Source organism: Telopea speciosissima, chromosome 11, assembly GCF_018873765.1.
Source record: "Telopea speciosissima isolate NSW1024214 ecotype Mountain lineage chromosome 11, Tspe_v1, whole genome shotgun sequence".
Lineage (NCBI taxonomy): Eukaryota > Viridiplantae > Streptophyta > Magnoliopsida > Proteales > Proteaceae > Telopea > Telopea speciosissima.
In genome coordinates this window covers 48,974,119-48,994,634 of record NC_057926.1, presented here as the reverse complement: position 1 = coordinate 48,994,634, position 20,516 = coordinate 48,974,119, and the positions used below count along the sequence as shown (strand labels likewise).

Sequence of the window (20,516 nt, the reverse complement as noted above, 5' to 3'; positions counted from 1 at the left end):
ATTCTCCCACCGATCTTGGGCAAAACCAATTTCAGCAGGCCTGACAGAGGTTCCAGTGATGTAGCCAGAGAGACCACGGGAACCGATTGCAAGCAAGCATGAACGAGACCAAAGGAGGTAATTGACCCCATTTAACTTTATAGGACTGGCTGGAAAAGGAACAAAGTCACGCTGCGATGTGCCGTCAGGGTCAGAGGAAGTAGACGTAACGTCTGAGTTGTCAGGCATGATGACTGGTAAAAAAATAATAATAATGGAAAAAAAATCGCAGATTTGTTTACTGCATAGGGGAAAAATTTTAGGGGAAAAAAGAGCCATTGGTGGGAGACAACTCACCACCAAGGGAGGGTCTAAAAGGATCGCAAGGAGGCAAGAAGTCCTCTCACAAGAAAAAAAGAGAGAGAGAGAGAGAGAGCCGCGGGAGGGAGGTGGTGGTGTGAAAAAAGTAGGGAAAGGCTGGCGGAGAGCTGGCGGAGGGCTGGCAGAGGGCTGGAGGTGGGTTGAGGGGCTAGCGGAAGGCTGGCAGTGGTGTGGACTGCTAGCGGAAGACTAGCGGAGGTGCTGCTGCCTACTGCTAGGGTGACTTCATGATGGAGAGAAGAGAGAAAAAACAAAAAGAGGAAAGAAATTTTTAGATCCCATATTCTCGGATTGGCTCTGATGCCATGTTGAAATCCTTGAATAATGGCTTATGAACAATGTGCCCACAACTACTTTATTTATAATCAGAGATCATTACAATAAAGGAAATAAAATCCTAGTCAAATCACATCTGCAACATATGCATAATGAACCTAGACACTTTAATGTATCCGGGTCTAGGTCACAGATCAACGGGTAATCCGTGAACATTCAACAGAATGTTTGACTTATATGCATGATTAATGAATGTGAGAGAATTGTACATGTGTTGCTATATGAGGTGTATTGAAATATTTGACATGACACATTTAAAATGATATAATTATGAGGTGAAAGATATGATGTTAAGTATATGTTAAGGGGTTATATGACAAGTTGTATGAGTATATGTTTGTGTACAAGAAATGTGAACATGTGAATGAGAAATGTAAATATGTGTACGAGATATGTGAACAAGAGTACGAGTTATGTGAACAAGTGTACGAGATATGTGAATCAAGTGAATGAGATTGATAATAGTAGTACTATGAGAACATGACCCTGTGAATACCATCCCTTTCCAATAGGGGGTTATGTATTGGATGAGGTTTCTTACGAGCTATCCTTTGGGACTACAAGTTACCCTTCGAGACTACGAGTTATCTTTCAGGACTACAAGCTATCCTTCGGGACAACGAGCCATCCTTCGGGATTACGAGTTATCCTTTGGGACTATGAGAATACGAGCTATCCTTCAGGACTATGAGAATACGAGTACAAGTACAAGCTGTGTCATTCCTCTCCCAAGCTGCAGTACTGGGATAAAAGGTTGAATAGATGACACGAGGACAGGCTAACCTCTTCTATTTAGTGCACTATCGGTATTTCACAATATTGACTAACACCTGACATAACAGTAAAATGTTGTATTTGTACACTATAATTGAAGCCCATGAGCACTTGTTTGTATTGTATTATGTTTTCCTTACTAAGTTGTTAGCTCATCCCCGTTGTATACTTCTTTTTCAGATGATGAGTTCAGAGGAGAGGTGCGTCCTACTCCAGACTTTAGAGGCTGTGAGTGCACGTGGCGCACTAACCTTAGAGACAGGTCATGAGAATTTATGATGTTTAGATAAACAATGTGATAATACAATCTTTTGATGTAATATAACTTTTAATAACAATACTGAACTTTAGTATTTGTCACCAGTAGATGTTTATCAATGTGTAAACCTTAAATCCAGTTGCAAGTCAGTGCAAGATAGATCAACTTCCCTACTAATCTTTGGTACTTCCCTGCATCGATTAGGAGCTGATAAAGTGTATCGTGAGGGGGAGTTTCCCCTTGCTGATTCGTGGGGTAATGTTGAGTTATAGTAGGTTTCTTTTATCTTGTTATATATTATTTTTGTAATTAGGCTTTAGACTACTTTATAATTAGACTTAGACTCATAGTAGGTTTCCTACTAAGAGTCAACTACTTGATATTATAAAGGTATGCGACTTGACCACGATAGACTCACTCTCTCCTTCCTCCATCTTATTGTTCTCTCTTCCTTTCTCTCGGTTCTCTTTTCTTCCTTCTTCTTCACAAGCTCTGATTGCTGAGTTTTGTCATAGGGGCTTTCTATGGTCTTCACCTAAATTATGATTTTGATCGATAGGTGAGTCTACCCATTTATAGCCCAACAATCCAGTCTCCTTCAAAAAATCCAACACAAACTTCCTCTGACAAATATTTATCCCCTTTTGTGAACTTGACACTTCAATTACCAAGAAATATTTCAAGGGTCCAAGGTCCTTAATCTCAAATTGTCGAGCTAATTAAGACTTAAGTCTCTTTATCTCTTCCCGGCCATTTCCCATCACCACAATGTCATCTACATAGACGATTAGAGTTGTGATGGTATCATTAGCTCTTCGGGTAAATAGAGTATGGTCCGCCTGACTCTAAGTGTAACCATTCTTCAGTATAGCTTGTCTAAACCTCTAAAACCAAGACTTCGGGGATTGTTTGAGGCCATATAGAGCTTTCTTAAGATTACACACTTTCCTTTTAGTTGAGGGACACTTGAAGCCTGGAGGGGTCTGCATATATACTTCCTCTTCCAAGTCACAATGGATGAATCCATTCTTCACTTCCAGCATATAGAAAACAAACTTCGCTATGGGATTTGTACAAGCTCTTGTTCCTTTCCAAACAACAATGAGAAGATCTAACTCAACAGGAAGGGACAGAGTATTACCTAACTCGAAAAGGTGAGGCTTAGGATGAGGATCCGAATAAGATTCTTGATAGATCTTCCTTTCCTTCGTATGTATACAAGTAGCTCCTTCTCGTCGTCAATCTTCTCAATGCTAGATTCCCCTTCAGTACCAGCTGCCCCTATATGGTCTAATATATCATCAGCAACATCCACACCCTTGTGCTTGCCCACATCAAAAAGAAAGGAAGGAATAGGCAAAGGTTGAAAGGGGTGTACAACAACATCGGCCTCTTCACTTCCATTATTCTCCCCCTGAAGAGGTGGCATATGGGGGAGTAAAGAATGGTACAGACTCTAAAAGGTGACATCTTTTAAGATAAATCACTTCCTGGAGGTTGGGTGGTATCACTTATAGCCTTTCCTAGAAGGGGCATAACCAAGGAAAATACATTTAAGAGTTTTAGAATCAAGTTTAGTTTGGGAAAACTTATTAACATGCACATAGCACACACACCCAAACACTTTGGGAGGAAGGGAGAAAGCGAAAATAAGAGAAGATAGGATTTTTAAAGGAGATCTAAAACCAAGGATACTAAAAGGCATGCGATTAGTAGTAAGGAAAGCATCAGACCAAAAACCCTTATGGACATGCATACCAAACAGCAGGCTCCTAGTGACTTCAAATAAATGGTGATTTTTCCACTCAGCTTACCCATTCTGTTAGGGTGAGTCACAAGCAAGTTGATGGACAATACCATTATCGATAAAAAAAGTTATGGATCCCCCCATACATACTCTCCTCCTCTATCAGAGCAAACAATCTTGAATCTACTATCAAACTAGGTGCAAATCATCAGGTAAAATTTTTTGAAGGCATCATAAATATCACTTGGTGCTTCAACAAGGAAACCCACATGGCATAGGAGTAATCATCAACGAAGGAACAAACTAGCGATAACCAAATAAAGAAGTGGTGGGAGCAGGACTACAAACATCAGAATGCACAGTATGAAAGGGACTAGTAGACCGATTACCATGATAAATATAATGAGAATAACATTGTTTAGCAAACAAACATGGTTCATATTGAAATACATGGGCATTAGAAATTGATGAAAATAAGTAAGCAATTATTTTTTCATAACAAAAGAGGGATGTCACAAATATTGATGCTAAAGGATCATAGTATCAGTTATACTATTGTCACTTTGCCCACAAACATGACTGGACACCTTTTAAAAAAGATGCTCTGGGATTAAGAAGATAGAGCTCTTTCTCCTCACGTCCTCTGCCAATAATCCTCTTCGTCACCAAATCTAGAAAAAAACAATGAGAAGGAAAAAAGGTGATACAACAATTTACGGATTTGTTTAACTCACGGAGAGGAGTTAGGAGCATAGTTTAGAAAATGAAGAACAGATGAGATATAGAAAAAGTAACATGTACACTACCCTTACCAAAGATAGAGGAAAGTAAACCATCAACAATTCTAACCTTATCCCTACCTAAGTAAACAGAATACGAGCCATAACACTGAGACATACCAGTCATGTGATCAGTGTTGAGCACAGCTTGCATTGCGTTGTTGTTGTCATTGTTGTCAACGCTGTCAACCAGGAAGATCAGTTGAGTGGTGAGCTTGTGTTGGTAATCTTGATGGTCAAAACACATATACAGTGTAATTGAGCTTGTAACTGGGGCAAATCTTATAAGCCCACACTGTTATTGTACTGCGGTGTCCGGTGGGTACTAAACACAAGGGTTGTAGTTTCCTGGTGGTTGTAGCTACCTAAACTTTGGTGTTGTAGCGCCCCCACTTGTAGCTGTGTAAATCAAGGGTTGTAGCTCCCTATAGTTATATCTGCTGAACATTGTATTGTGCATTATATTCAGGTAGGATTTGGGTTGTAGCCCAAGCTACCATTTGCACTGTGGATGTAGGCACAGTGCCAAACCACGTAAAACTTGTCTTGTAGCTGTGTGAATATTGTGGATGCTTGCATTTATGTTATCTGTTGCAGGATGGGATGTATGTTGACTGTTGAGTGGTTAGTGATAGCCTCGGTTGGGATAGCTGTATGTGTCTATGTATGAGAATGAGCTTGAGTGATAGTGACGCCAACAAATGAGTTGAGAAACAAGCAAATTGGGATTGGTTTTAGTCACCACTAATTCACCCCCTCCTCAGTGGCCATTTGGGTACAACAATTAGTAGCGCTCCGGAATCAATGACTAAGAGGAGAAAGTAGAAGAGGTAGAAGCCTGCAAGGCTGAGGCCGAAGACTTTAACAAGGTTGCTGGAGAAGGAGAGCCATCCAACTGTGACATAACCCTTCGAAAAAACTGCAAGATCTTCCCTTGTGAAGGAGTAGTTGTCTACTTGTAATCCAGAAGGATGCCCTACGGGCTTAGGTTCCACCATCATAGCGTAAGCTCTAGCTTCCCCTCTCCTGCCACCGCGCATACTAACAGGTGCAGGTCTACAAGGACGTCCATGAAGGTCCAAGCAAGTTTTCATAGTGTGACTAGGTTTGCTACAATGGTCACATCTGAGTCTATCTTTGTCCACCCCACAGCTTAGGATTGGACCTTGGCCTCTTCCTCCACAACACCAACTACTCTATGAGCTAGAGGCAAGGGCAGATCTCTCAAGGAATGGGGTTGTTTCCATGCCCACCCTTCTAGTTACTTCACTTTATAAGTAGCCAGATTCTTCATCTAAATATGGAAGGGGTACCTTACCCAAGATTTGCACCTGGGTGGTTCATAATCCGGGTTTAGCGCACTAAGGAGAATCAAGACACGCTCCTTCTCAAATGTTCTATAAATTGCCTCATCCTCGGGATTGGAGAGATGGAGATCCCTATAGTGGACACACTCTTTCCAGAGACCAACAATTGTGTTATATTACTCAGCGATAGCATAGTTGTCACGGCATTTAGGTGACCCAAGGCGTTGGAGAGGTCCAAAATCAAGGCGACACCAACTAACCGACCAAGGCGTCCAAGGCGCCTGGCTAGGCGCCCAAGACGACCAAGGTGCTTGGACACCTAAACGATGCCTTGACAACTAAGAGCGATAGTCCTATCTCCTTGCTTCATGGAGATAATCTTCTGCAAGAGTCTCCTTAGCCGAGTTACCCTCTAGGTCAAAAGTCTTAGCAACACTATCCCAGCTACCCTTGGTTGTTTCCTTCCGCATAAACCTCCCACCAATCTCAGGTTTCATAGAAAAAATTAACCACGTCATAACAGTTGAGTTCTCCATCTCCCATTTCTGAAATGTTGGATCACTAGATTGTGAAGCATGAATAGCACCTGTGATGTAACCCAACTTCCCAAGACTTTGCAAGGATAGTTTCACAGAGTGAGACCAGTCCAAGTAGTTAGTGTTGTCCAACTTAACAATGGACATTTGGGTATTTGGATTTTCGAGGCAATCGGACTGGGGTTAGACTACTTGAACCACCAGCTGAGGCTTCCATTGGTCCACTGACCTCTAACATTACGTGAGAGCACACTTGGGAAGCTGGTTGGATACCCAAACCAGATGGGAATACACTCTATCCAGACACTCCTTCCAACACTCAAACAACAATTCCAGCCAACAAAAAAGTCACAAAACTTGGGAAACTTCAATTGAATGACTGTATGAGTCCATCCTATTACAACTCATAAACTCCAAATAGCGTAACTCACCAGCAAGAGACAATGGCTTACCTCAAATATAGCATTCAAGAAAGAGAACAGCCAAAAACCAGAAGCTGGCAGTGCAACAGGGATGTAGAAAATTGAGTTGTGAGCTCATATAGACTACCTTCACAGAATCCCTAGGGAGATTCCAATGGGCTAGGTCCCACCTCCAACAGATGTTTGATGAGAGACAAAGACACCCCCTGTTTTTCTTCTTATTCTTCAGTCTGTCCTCATAGCTTCAAGTATTCACCATTAAGTCTTCTAGTTGATGAGAGAACACCTCAAACCATTCTTCTTACATGATGCAACCTCAATTGGAACCCTTTACTTCGAAACCAAGAAGCACAACGGAGAGACAAGATGTTGATCTACTCTCAAACCAGCTTTGATACCAAGTTCAAAGTAATGAAGGAAAAATTACAAGAGAGAAAAGAGGATGAAAAGAAAGAGAGGAAGAAGAAGAGAAAGATACGCAAGAAACACTTATATAACTAATAACATTTAAGATTACATCAACATCCCCCACACTAACATAAGAATACCTAGGGAGGTAAAAATACAAGCTTATTTAAGAAAGTACCCATCATACCCTTACTACATGAACTCTAACAACACTTTCCTCATTTGCATGTCAAGATCATCCACAGCGCTCAGACGTAAATTTGTTCTCATCATCTCCATGAAGACACTATTTCATGAACCACCACTTTGGCAACTCTTTCCACCCCTTCTTGGCAATAGAAGCTAAAACAGACATCCCATGAGAACACAGTAGGAACATGGAAATCTGTCAACTCACTTCACACCATATGTATGAATACCCTTTTTTAATAAAGCAAAGGGTTCTTTTGCAAGATTTGGACCCTAGTATAGTCTGGCCATGCCCTTATTCAAATTCCAGCCAACCAAGAACTCAGATAATAGTTGTTTCCCGATTTTCTTAGTAATTGCACACCAGCTTATAGTTCTATACTTGATCAGGTTCGAAGAACATGTGCCATATGAGGTGAAACTTCTCTCCCCTAGAGAAATGATGGACCGCTAAAGCTAGTAAAAGTGTTAGTATTTCCATCCAATAATAAGTTTTAGGCAACAAGATCCGCAAAAAGTTTCGACAATATGATCGTCAATCTCCTTTGCCATTGACTTTAAGAATAGGAACCCACTGGCCCACCCTTAATGTCTAGTTACATAGAATGGAGAAACCAAATCAATTTTTTCTGGTATTATATAAAAATATTTCCATCACCATTAGTGGGCCAATGGGATTTTTGTGTCAATTGAAGGTTTATTTATTACCTTTTACCAAGGTTAGGAACTTCGGAACCTGATCTATATAGAGAAACTTACGGCCGCTTGAAAGACAACGTCAAGCTGTAGCAATATTTCTATTCTGGAATTTTTTATTCAATTAAGGAGTTTAGAGTCTTCTTTCTGAGTAGCTATTTTTCTTTGTTGGGGGAACAAGGTGAAGCCCTCAACGCAATTGCTAAAATAGTAAGCGGCATCATAGTAGGAGTTTTATTTTACTTGTTTTGTTTTATGAAGACAAGTTCTATTTTACTTGGATTTAAATTTGAACTCAGAAGGAGTTAGATGAGATTTAGTCAATTTTAGGGGCAGAGTCATGGTAAAGAGTCAATTGCATTTGTTGATTATTTTTATCATTGAACAAATACGAATCGTTAGTTCCTCCAAGATATGTTTTTTTTTTTTAGCTATTTCCACTGTTTTTACTGCTTCTATTGTTATTTGTCATGACTCATGGGTTGACAATTTTAGCAATTGTTCAGTAGGATCTAATTCTTGATGATTAAATTGTACAAACAAACAAACAACAACTCAGCCTTATCCCAACTAAATGGGGTCTGCTACATGGATCCCAGAGGAAACAAATAATATAGAAAATGGAAGGAGCACGCAACAAAGACACAAACTCTAGGGTATCGACCCAACTTAGCAACGAACTGCAGCATAATTGGGCCTCAGGCCTCAAGAAGGGAGTGTATTAACACCAGCGTCACAACATCATAGCCCAACTAAATGGGGTCACCCACTCTCCACTCAACACTATTTGAAGTCATACAAGGAGCAAGGCCTAAGCTAAGCATGTCCTTCTTCACCAAATAATGTAAGGCAAGATTAGGGTTAACCTAACCCCAAATAAACCCACAAAAATCAAAAATAGCAACTAGGACAGAAATAGAAGGTTAGGGTTTTCAACCAAACTTGGATCGATTGAAGCTTGTATGGAGGGAAAGCACTGCTGAAAGTTCCACTCAATTCTGATGGTGGAGTTGGGAGATAGAAGCAACACCAAATTAAAAGGTTAAGACCTATAGGCCAAACCAGCCAGCTGACTGGGCTGGAATTAGGATCGAGTGGCCCTCTTGTGTATCTGATTCAACCCTCCAAAGCCCTACTGGAACAGAGCTCAAACTTCAGAGAAAGGCTGATTCGAATATTACAGGCAGCAGAGCAGAAACAGGTCTGCCACAGGGTGGTTTGATCCTTCTTCTGCAGATAATCAACAACAGCAGTCGAGACTTGATGGAATAATAATTCCAGGCTTCAACACTGATCGATTGCAGTAGTTGCAGTCACAAAACACAGCAAGGATGAAGCTCGGTTGGTGTTGAAGATGGAGAGAAGAAGAATGTGTTAACAAAACAGAAAATTATGGAATGCTTGAATGATCTCTTAGATCAAGCAAGCTCTTGAATTTATAAAAAAAAATTACAAGCTGATGGACAGAATCGTCCCATTGAGAAAAGCATTCTTCACATCCAGCTGTTGAAAATCCCATCCAAGATTGACTGCTCAAGATATCAAAACTCGGACAACATTCAGATTTGCAACAGGGGCAAAGGTCTCCTGGTAATCAATCCCATATGTCTGAGTGAACCCATTTGCCACGAGTCGTGCCTTATATCTATCCACAGTGCCATCCACATTCTGTTTCACTACAAACACCCACTTGCATCCAACAGGCCTTTTCGCTGGTGGAAGAACCACAAGCTCCCATGTGACATTTTTCTTCAAGGCTTCCATTTCTTCCATCATTGTTGCCTTCCACTTTCCATCTGATAGAGCTTCCTGTCAATTTTGAGGAATACGAACAGAAGAAAGAGAAGAAACAAAAGCATGCAAGATGGGGAAAGGGAATCATAAGAAACAGCATGAGAAATAGGGTGTTCAGTGCAAGCTCTAACACCTTTGCGAATAGCAATAGGTAGGTCAAGAGAAGAAGTATTACCAGGTGGAGAAGTAGGTTATGGATCCGGGGTTGGCAACTGGATGGGTACCTGTGTTGTAGTGGATTGAAACTGCTTATGTCTGGTTCTGCTCTTTGTATAGACCTTAAAATTAGATTCATCAATCCTCCGCTGAAGTTCACCAATGGTTTTCTGGACTGGAGCGATCTCCCCCTGAGCAGGAATTTCTGTAATCTCTCCCTGTGTAGGAACATCTCCCCCTGAAGAAAAGGGAGGAACATCTCCCCCTAAAGAAGAGGGAGGACCAGGAGCAGACTCATCATCCACATACCGAATGGGGGTGGTCTATGGTCAACACATCTTCACTAGAACTCTCCCCCTGAAGAGGTGGGGACGGATAATAGAAAAGACTCCCATGAAAGACAAAATCCATACTTACCATAGTACGTCAGGCAGGAGGATAATAGCACTTGTACCCCTTTTGGGTGGCAGAGTAACCTAATAAAATGCAGCGGAGACCATGGGGCTAAAGTTTACCAGGGGATCTAGTATCCCTAACATAACAAACACAGCTAAACACCATAGGGGGAACAATAAAAGAAGAGCCATGTAATAGCTCAACTAGGGACTTGGAGCCATAGTTGTCACGGCGTCTAGGCAACCCTAGGTGTTGTAGAGGGCCAAAATCAAAGCGACACCAATTAGGCGACCAAGGCGCCTGGACGCCTAGGCGACGCCTTGACAACTATGCTTGGAGCCAAGAACCCGAGTAGGCCGCCTATTAATTAAATAAGCTACAGTGAAGACAGCATCCCCCCAATAAAAGGATGGAACATTTCGAGCAAACATAAGTGCTCTAGCCACCTCCAAGAGATGGCGATTTTTCCTTTCAGCCACACCATTCTGGGCTAGAGTATCAACACAGCTGGTCTGGTGTAAATTCCCATGGCAGCAAGGTGTTTTTGGAACTGACCTTCCATATACTCTATCCCATTGTCACTTCTCCAGATTTTGAGAGTGGCATTAAATTGGGTCTGAACCATCTTATGAAAATGCTGAAAGTAGGAAAAAACTTCATTTTTTGTGTGCATCAAGTAGACTCAAGTGGTTCTAGAATAACTATCTATAAAGGTGACAAACCACCGATGACCAGAAATAGAAACTTTGCGATTAGGACCCCACACATCAGTATGAACCAAGTGAAATAGGATAATTTGAACGTGTTTGTTTGGCCAAGACATAAGCCTCACAAAAAAACTCTTTCTTATTACAATTTTTAACCAATGCTGGAAATAAATGGGATAAAGTTCCTAAAGGGGGTGTCCTAATCTAAAATGCCATTGGTGTAATTCAGAGGAGAAAGAGGAAGGCTGACATAGTTGAGAAGGTAATGCTCTTAAAGGAAGATGTCCATCATCAAGCAGGTACAATCAACCATGCACTTTACTCGATCTAGTCGTCTTCCCTGATTCCAGTTCTGGAAAAACACAATTAGTTGGAAAAAAAGTTACTTTGCAATTCAGATCTTTAGTAAGACTACTAATAGAGAGAAGATTAGTAATGAAATTGGGAATATGTAAAACAGAAGACAAGGTAAGAGAAGGTGAGCAGCTAATGGATCCTTTTTCTGAAACCGATGAGAGGGAGCCATCAACCACTTTTACTTTATCCTTGCCAGAAGTAGAGGAATATTTATGAAACAGGCTAGAAGAACCTGTCATGTGATCAATGGCACCGGAGTCTATGATCCATGGAGTGCATACAACTGATGCACAATGACCAACAAATAAAATACTCGAACAGGCAAAGTGGAAACCTGATGGAATGGAATAACTGGCAGGAAGAGATGTAGTAAAGGCAGCGGAAGTCTATAACATACGCCTGAAAGCCTGTAATTCTTCTTGGGAGAGACCATGTTCAGCAATGGTGCCTTTAGCTACACTTTCAGTGTGATTAGCCTTGTTTTTAGTTTTACCACGACCACGTTTAGCTTCAAAATCAGCAGGCTTCCCATGTAACTTCCAGCAAGTAACCTTAGTGTGATGAGGTTTATTGCAGTGTTCACACTTAACAGGTTCCTTGGTGGAAGTAGTAGCAGTAGAAGTCTCAGTAGTAGGAGCAGGGCTGGAACCAGCCTGTAGGGGAGACCTATCAACAGGAGAATGATGAAGGATAGCAGTTCGACGAGTTTCCTCTATATGGACCAAGGCATAAGACTGCTCCAGGGTAGGGAAGGGAACCCTACTAAGAACTTGCACACGAATAGGATCATACTCAATGTTCAGACCTGCCAGGAAGTCATACACTCGAATTTTGTCCACATGTTTCTTATAGGCAGCAATATCCATAGGAGTGGTAGGCTGAAAAGCAAAGTAATGATCCAATTGCTGCCACAAGCTTTTGAGGACAGCATAGTACTGAGAAACAGAGAGCTCTTTTTGAGTGGTGTCCTGGACTTTCTTTCTTATTTCATACACCTGAGTGTCATTCCCCATCTGTCCACATGTCTCCTTCGCAGCAGCCCAAATCTGATGTGCAGTGTCGAGTGCACGAAATGCAATAAGAAGGACATTACCATGGCATCATTAGAAAGCCATCGGTCCTGAAGAGGACCAGGTTCAGATGGTGCAGTAGAAGTGCCAAGGATATGCTCAGTAAGGCCACGGCCAGCAGTAGTTAAGTAGAATGGGACCACATCAGATAATTTGTCCCATTAAGTTTAATAGCTGAAGCAATAAGGAAGATATTCAGGCTTGTTTTGGCCTTCAAAACAAGAAGTAGCAGAAGTAATGTCAGACCCATCCATACTGATTTGAGAAATATCAAGTTGTCAATACAGCCAGCCAAGAACCAGAACCAGAAAACCCTGATCAATATGGGCAGAAATCGATCTAAGGATGAGAAATTCTGGACATCTTCAAAATCTTCAAGATAAAGGCAAACCAGCAAGGTCGAGTGTTCCTTGTAGCAGTGTGAAACTGATCTTCAAAAATCAGCCAAGGCTGAAAATAAAAACCCAAAATCGATAAGAGTCAGGGTTTAAGAGATAGATAATGGATATTGCCTTCAATTGATGTGAAACACCTGTGATAATTGCTGTCAAATACTGCTAAGATGGATCTCCAATAGTGAAAATCAGCCTCCAGGACAAAAAAGGGCTCGATCTTCAAGAAGGGAAGAACTCCAAAAAATAGGGCAGCAGCTATTGATCTGAATTTGTGATTAAACCATCTATTGAAGAGGTTGGATTGAGGGCAGCATCTAGATCATATGATCACCTCATTAGTGCTGCCCTAGTGGATAAGGAACCAAGGAAAAAAAGGAGAAAGAGAAGATCAAGTGGAAGAGGGTGGAAGAAAAAAAGATAGAAGGGGAAGAGGGTTTTGAAAACCTAGATCAGAGAAATTGGCTCTGATGCCATGTTAACAAAACAGAAAATTATGGAATGCTTGAATGATCTCTTAGATCAAGCAAGCTCCTGTATTTATAAAAAAGAATTACAAGCTGATCGACAGAATTGTCCCTACTCTGTCGGCAATATATAAAAACACAAAATATAAAACACAAAAATACCAGAATACCCCCATGGTATTCTAGTGTACATTATTTAATAGAAAGTAAGAAACTAGAAGGTAAAGGGGGATAAGGAGATTCGGTTCTCTCAGCCAGGCTTTAGCCCTAGGGATTTTGGCTCTAGCCAGCCAGGCCTCTCAACCCTTCATCCACACAATAGGACAATAAAACTTTGCACAAAAGGCATATTCTCATTCATCATAATTGTTCGTCAGGGGGCCTCTAAGGACATTACATATTTATGGGCAGCTATGCTTGCCTTACAAGTAAGAGAAAATTAGAAACTTGTAAGAAAAGGAAACAAACTAAAAAATAGAAACTTCTAAATAAAAGCTACACTTACTTTCTAAATCTGGAATTAGAAACTAAAGAGCTAAGGTTGCTTAATAGACAACCACAAAATATTAAGAGAATAATTCTAACAATAGAAACTAAATTAAACTCCTAATTCCCCCACACATAGACAAAATTGAGTCTTTTAATAAAGTCTTCACATGATCTAGTCTTGGGACCCACAAGATCTTCTAGTAGCATTTACACCAAGGCAAAATAAGGGGTTGTGACACTATTCACGTGAACAGTATTTTGGCTTCTTTTTCTTCATGTTTTGTCCTACATCACCAGTTCTCCTATGGTTATCTTAGCCCTGCCTCAGATCGCTCCTTCGAACTAGGGCATATGATGGCATCTGTTGAACATAGCCATGCCACCTCAAACGACTCTCTGTAAGTTATCATGAATGGGGCTACTCCCAATCCAGCTCTAATATGGTCATTGCTTACTTTACCCTTCTTAGTTTTCCCGCACATCCATCTCAACATCTTCATCTCTGCCACGCCAAGTTTATTTATATGATACTTCTTCACAGCCCAGCATTCCGCACCATACATCATAGCTGGTCTAATGACAGTCCTATAAAATTTTCCTTTAAGCTTCAAAGGGATACGCCGATCACATAGAACTCCGGACGCACTTCTCAACTTCATCCACCCTATTTAATCCTCTGGGCAATGGCATCTTCTATATTACCCTCCTTATTAATGATTGATCCCAGATACCTAAACTATTCACTTTGTGGGATCTCCCTCTCACCAATATTCACCACCTCATTTTCCATCCCAATGTTGCTAAAGTTACACACCATATATTTGGTCCTAGTTTTCTTATCTTCAGGCCTTTAGATTCCAAGATTGATCTCCATAGTTCCACTTTGGCATTAATCCTTGCTTGAGTCTCATCCACTAAAACAATATCATCTGCAAAAATCATAGACCAAGGGATCTCATCTTGTATGCCTCTGGTTAGGTCGTCCATGATAAGCGCAAACAGATAAGGGCTTAAGGCTGATCCATGGTGTAATCCAATTGTAATTGGAAATTCACGACCTTGGCCCCCCGCCATTCTAACGCTAGCCATCACATCAGCATACTATTCTTTAATGTGTAATGTGTAACCCAACTTTAATTAGGAATTCATGACATTGGCCCCCCGCCATTCTAACGCTAGTCACCACATCAGCATACATATCTTTAATTATGTCTATGAATTTACATGACACCTCATCTCTTCTCTTGATGATTGAATTGTATTTTCTTATTTCTGATTTAGAAATAAGGGAATAATTTCCTGACCATAATCTAGTCAGTTTACGTGTCCCTGATATAAGTATCGTAACCTGCTAAATACAAGAAAACATCAACACCTGGTACACCACATGATTGGGAAATTGAGAAAAGATGTCAATGTATGTTTTTTCAAATAAATGTTTTTGGCCTCTTCCCCCTTTTCCTTCATTCAGAGAGAGTGTGGGAGCTTAGAGCTTGTGGGAACAAATCTCTTTATACTCCTCAGAAGTCAGAAATGACAGATGAAAACAAATTTCAAATACCAGAAAAAAATCTATATACCGAACAATATCATATGTCGTGGATCTAGAAACAGACATTCTGATCCCCAATGCATCTAGGGATTAAATGGATCGAATTTGAATTGAATATAACACTATCCGTATAGGCGTATACACATCTGATTAGCTTTCGAATGGATTCGGATAGTTTCCAGAAACCAATTTTTCAAATACAGATTCCCCTAAACGGATACGAACATAAATCGAATACGGATTTTAGACTATCTATTTACATCCCTAGTGGAGACTGGAGAGAGCAGCGCAGCAGTCTCATTGTCTATGTTGAGCAGCAGAGAACTGGAGAAGACGAAAATGTGAAGGGCTGAATCCACTACCCCACTAGAGTTGATGTTTAAGTATCATATCTGAAATTACAAAGATGTCCTCATGAATTTTTTATTTTTTTCATTTAATTTCTTGTTTAATTACTTGTAAAATACCGTGAATTGATAAGGGTATTTAAATATTACAAATATTAGTTATAAAACTGTTATATAATTATAATTTTATAATCGAACCTAAACGGATCGGCTAATAACCAGTCTGAAATTGAATTATCCATATCTGCATCCAATTAGATTTTGAACAGATTCAAACAGTTTCTGGAAACCAATTTTTCGAATACGGATTTCCAACAATTCATTTACATCCCTAATTGCATCCATGATTCATTGGCATCTTAATACATGAGCCTGAAGAGGAAAACTATTGCATCCATGATTGTAGAAACCGCTTCCTCTAAAAGGCCGACCTTTTAGGAAAGGGAGGAAACAATATGTATATCATACAGGAGCTCTAACACGGCGGACTATCCAAAGGGGGACACGGGTGGATAAATAATTTTTTAACACCTACCCGCTCCCAGGGGGACTCGATACCGTGACCCCTGCCTGCTCTGATACCATGTAGAAATCGCTTCCTCTAAAAGGCCGACCTTTTAGGAAAGGGAGGAAACAATATGTATATCATACAGGAGCTCTAACACGGCGGACTATCCAAAGGGGGACACGGGTGGATAAATAATTTTTTAACAATGATTCATTAGCATAAATGGACTCAACTCAGAAAGAAGGTAGAACTTACTACAGAAATTCTGAATGGGCAAAGCTTAGGCCTCCCTCTCCTACCATACTTGATTAATTGAGTTCCTTTCTTCAAAGCAATAAGTGCCTTCAAAAATATTAACGAAAATATATGAAAACCAAGCTGGAGAAAGTATCACCTCAATCTATAATTCAAAAGCAACAGAAAATACAGGCGTTGATTCAAACCACAGATATAATACAATTAAGGGATTATGATTATCCTGCGAAACAATATCATGTGTCCCTTCCTTCAAAGACTCTACTTTCAACATAATAAAGCACTCAATTTTATTCTATTGTTTGAAGTGATTGACTTGATAAAACAAAGATGAAATTTTACTAACAGTAAATAGTTAATTCATGCTTCACACTTCAACATTTGACATGAAAGAAGAGATGTTAAACATAATTTGACAAACTAAAAGAGTACCCTAGATTACCTACTCCCCACTACTTGTACTGTTCTTTTATTCCTTTAGTTAAGGTCCAAACTAAGTCTAAATCCATGTTGACAATCACTTTGGTGTACTCTCAAAACCATTGTTCGAGAACTCGTTTCGTTTCGGTATTTCGGGCTGACCGAAATATCCGAAATATTCGAAATTTCGGATATTTTGGTCGAAATATTGTATTTTTCTGGTATGTTTCGGTAGGTCATTTCGGTGGGTTTTAGGCCAAGTTAAAGCCTGAAACTTCATGGGAACCCTATTTTAGGCTATATAAACACATTTAAATGTTCAAATTACAAAAATAGTCACCCAAAATGGCGTTTCCGACACCATGAAGTTGTAGATCGGCTTCCGGTGTCTAACATACATTTATTTCATCACAAACAAACATATTGATCATGCATTTCCCTAAAAAAAATCAATTTTGAGAATATGGTTTTACCTGGAATAGTGGAAAGGCTTCACAGATGTGCTAAGCAGTTTGAATCTTGTGTTCTCCAAGTGGTTCCAGTGTAGATGCGGCAAGGATTCAAATGGGAAGTGGAAGAATGGAGAAGAAATGAGAAAAAACCAAGCAAAAACCAAAAAACCAGAGCCGTTTTGAAGTCTTGTTTCGACCGAGACTGATGAAATGTGGTCTTTTATAAAAAGGGGTTTGACGAAAAATTCAAAATCTCGCGAGATTTTGGAAATAAAACTCGAGATATCACGAAATTTCGAGAATTTCGCTCGAGATATTGTATTTTTTCGATTCGAAGTAGCATTTCGTTTCGAGTAGCTCGAAATATCCGAAATCTCAATCGAGATTTTGAACTATGCTCAAAACACAATATATCTGCATTTCAATAATTTTGACCTTCCAATAAATTATTTCCATCAATTAGTATTTCACTAAAAACATTGAAGTATTACTAGTGAAGTATGTTATAATATTGAATATGCTTCAAATTATGTTCAAATAATTAGTAATTTGTCCAAAAGATGCAATATTTTTATTTAAATTCTGCGTACTTATTATTTTTTGATAGATTAAAAAATTTGGGTAGAAAAGCAAAGGGATAGCAGCCAATTATACTATACAGAACAATAAGGGGGGAAAAAGTTAGTTAAAACCAAAAAGGAATTCCATTCTCTATGGATTGTCAAAAAATCAATGCTTATTAATTAAATTTCATTGAATACTTATTTGATTATTGAAATCTTTTATAAGATTTAAGAGCAAGAGACTAATAGTATAGTAATTTAGTAGTTAACTCGTAACATTTTCGAAGATTAACTTAGCTTTTGTAAAAATTTAAAAAAAAATCTAGTCATATAAAGTGGCCAAGTGGGCTGAATCTTGTAACTAATTGTTAATATTTGCTGGGATTTATGAAATTTTATTTTTATTAGTTAACTTTTGCTCTATTTATAATTGGCAAGAAATTATAGGACAAAATTCCTGGCATTTCATTTTTCATTAACTTTAAATGATAAATAAAAATGGACTAGTAGGGTAGAAAGATGTTGAATAATGTACACCAGAATACCGTGGGGGTATTTTGGTCCTTTTGGGTTTTATATTTTTATGTTTTATGTACTGCCGGCTAGAGTAGGGACAATTCTGTCCTTTAAGTTGTAATTCTGATATTATAAATATAAGTGCTTGGTTGGTCTAATTGATCATTCAAGCCATTCATTCAAAGATGTTTTGTTAACATGGCATCAGAGCCAAATTCTCTGATCTAAGTTTTCAAAACCCTCCCCCCCTCCCATCGTTTTTCTCCCTCCCTCTTCCTCTCGATCTCTTCTTCTTTTTTCTCCTTGGTTCTCATTCTCCACCTTAGGGCAGCACTAATGAGGTGATCATATGATCTAGATACTGCCCTCAATTCAACCTCTTCACTTGATGTTCTAAACAGAATTTCAGATCGATAGCTGCTGCCTCTCTCTGCAATTTTTGGAGTTCTCCTTTTTTTGAAGATCAAGCCTCTCTCCACTTTGAAGGTTGATATTCCTTGTTGGAGATCCATCCTGACAGTTCTAGACAGCACCTATCACAGCTCTACAGCCTTTTTTGAAGCCCGTTAACCAACATCGATCTCCACTTTCAGGGTTTTTTAAAACCCTGACACTTATCGATTTTTGGGTTAGGGCTGTCTCATATTGCTGATTTTTTCAGGGGTGTTTTATTCACACAAGAAGACCACTCGACCCTGATATCAGCCAATTCTCTTGAGTTTTTTGGCAAAATTCTGGTCTCCCTCTCTTTGGCTCAATTTCTCCCAATATCGATCCCTTTTTTCTGAGTCTCCTTTGGCTGGCTGCATTGATTCCTTGCTGTTCTATTTACTGTTTGGTTGCAACCATGTCAGGCTCTTTTTTTTTTACCCAAATATTATCTAGGACCCGGGGAAGCCCCAGATATCACTACTGCAACTTCTAGGATTGATGAACAGACCAAGACTGAATTTTTACCTTTTACTGCTCCAATCAAGCTCGATGGCACCAATTACTTGATGTGGTGCAGGTCTACTTATTTGACCATTGTTGGTCGAGGCCTTACTGGACATATTATTGGGAGTACTACAATGCCAACTGAACCTGGATCTCTACAGGATCGATGAGTGTCCAACGATGCTATGGTGATGTCCTATTTGCTACACTCCATGCAACCTGACCTCTCTGGCAACTACTTATTATTGGATACAGCCCATCAAATATGGAGTGCTGCCAAGGAGACTTATTGGCAGGTAGGGAATGATGCTCAGGTGTATGAGATTCGCAAGAAGATTCATGACACCACTTAGAAGGAGTTATCAGTTTCTAAATACTATGCTGCCCTCAAGAGTTTATGGCAGCAATTGGATCATTACCCAAGACTTTCAGCCCTCTATTGTAGCTGATATTGCTGCCTATTACAAACATGTGGACAAAATCCGTGTGTATGACTTCTTGGCAAGCCTGAATATTGAGTATGACCCTATTCGAGTGCAGGTTCTTAGTAGGTCTCCCTTTCCTACACTGGAGCAATCCTATGCTTTGGTACATATTGAGGAGACTCATCGGGCTGCTATGCTTCTTACTCCTACTGTCGAGAGGTCTACTTTACTGGCTGGTTCCAGCCCTGCTCCTACTACTGATAGTTCTCCTACGGCTGCTACTTCCACCAAGGACCTTGTTAAATGTGAACATTGCGACAAACCTTATCACACTAAAGCTACTTGCTGGAAACTACATGGGAAACCTGCTGATTTTGAAGCCAAACGTGGTCATGGTAAAACTAAAATCAAGGCTAATCACAATGAAAGTGTAACTACAGCCCCCACTTCTGAACATGGTCTCTCCCAGGAAGAATTACAGGCTTTCAGGAGTATGTTACAAGCTTTTGCTGCTTCTACTACATCTCTTTCTGCTAGTTCTTCCACTTCATCAGGTTCCCACTTAACCCATTCAGGTATTTCTCTTTCCCCTGGATTATAGACTCTGGTGCCACTGATCACATGACATGTTCTTCCAGTCTCTTTCATAAATATTCTCCTACTTCTGGCAAGGATAAAGTCAGGGTGGTTGATGGCTCCCTCGCCTCCATTTCCAGAAAGGGTTCCATTAGTTGCTCATCATCCCTTACTGATGCAGTACCAACGAAGGAAGAAGAAGAAGAAGAAATAGCCATGAAAGTAGGCTTAGATTGGAGTCATAGCTTAGGTTTACATTTAGTAGGTTCTATACTTAGTTTATTTTTCATGTTTTAGTGTTTTATTGAATTGAACCGGTTGAACC

General features: G+C 39.9%; 1 protein-coding gene across 1 annotated transcript in view; it reads right to left on the bottom strand.

The window, feature by feature from the left end:
* LOC122646431 (PH, RCC1 and FYVE domains-containing protein 1-like) overlaps window positions 1-20,516 on the bottom strand; it is a 69,217-nt gene that overhangs the window by 43,793 nt on the left and 4,908 nt on the right. The window contains exon 2 of the mRNA XM_043839980.1: window positions 16,304-16,390. Coding sequence (XP_043695915.1) covers window positions 16,304-16,390 — 87 coding nt within the window. The remainder of the gene's footprint in view (window positions 1-16,303; window positions 16,391-20,516) is intronic.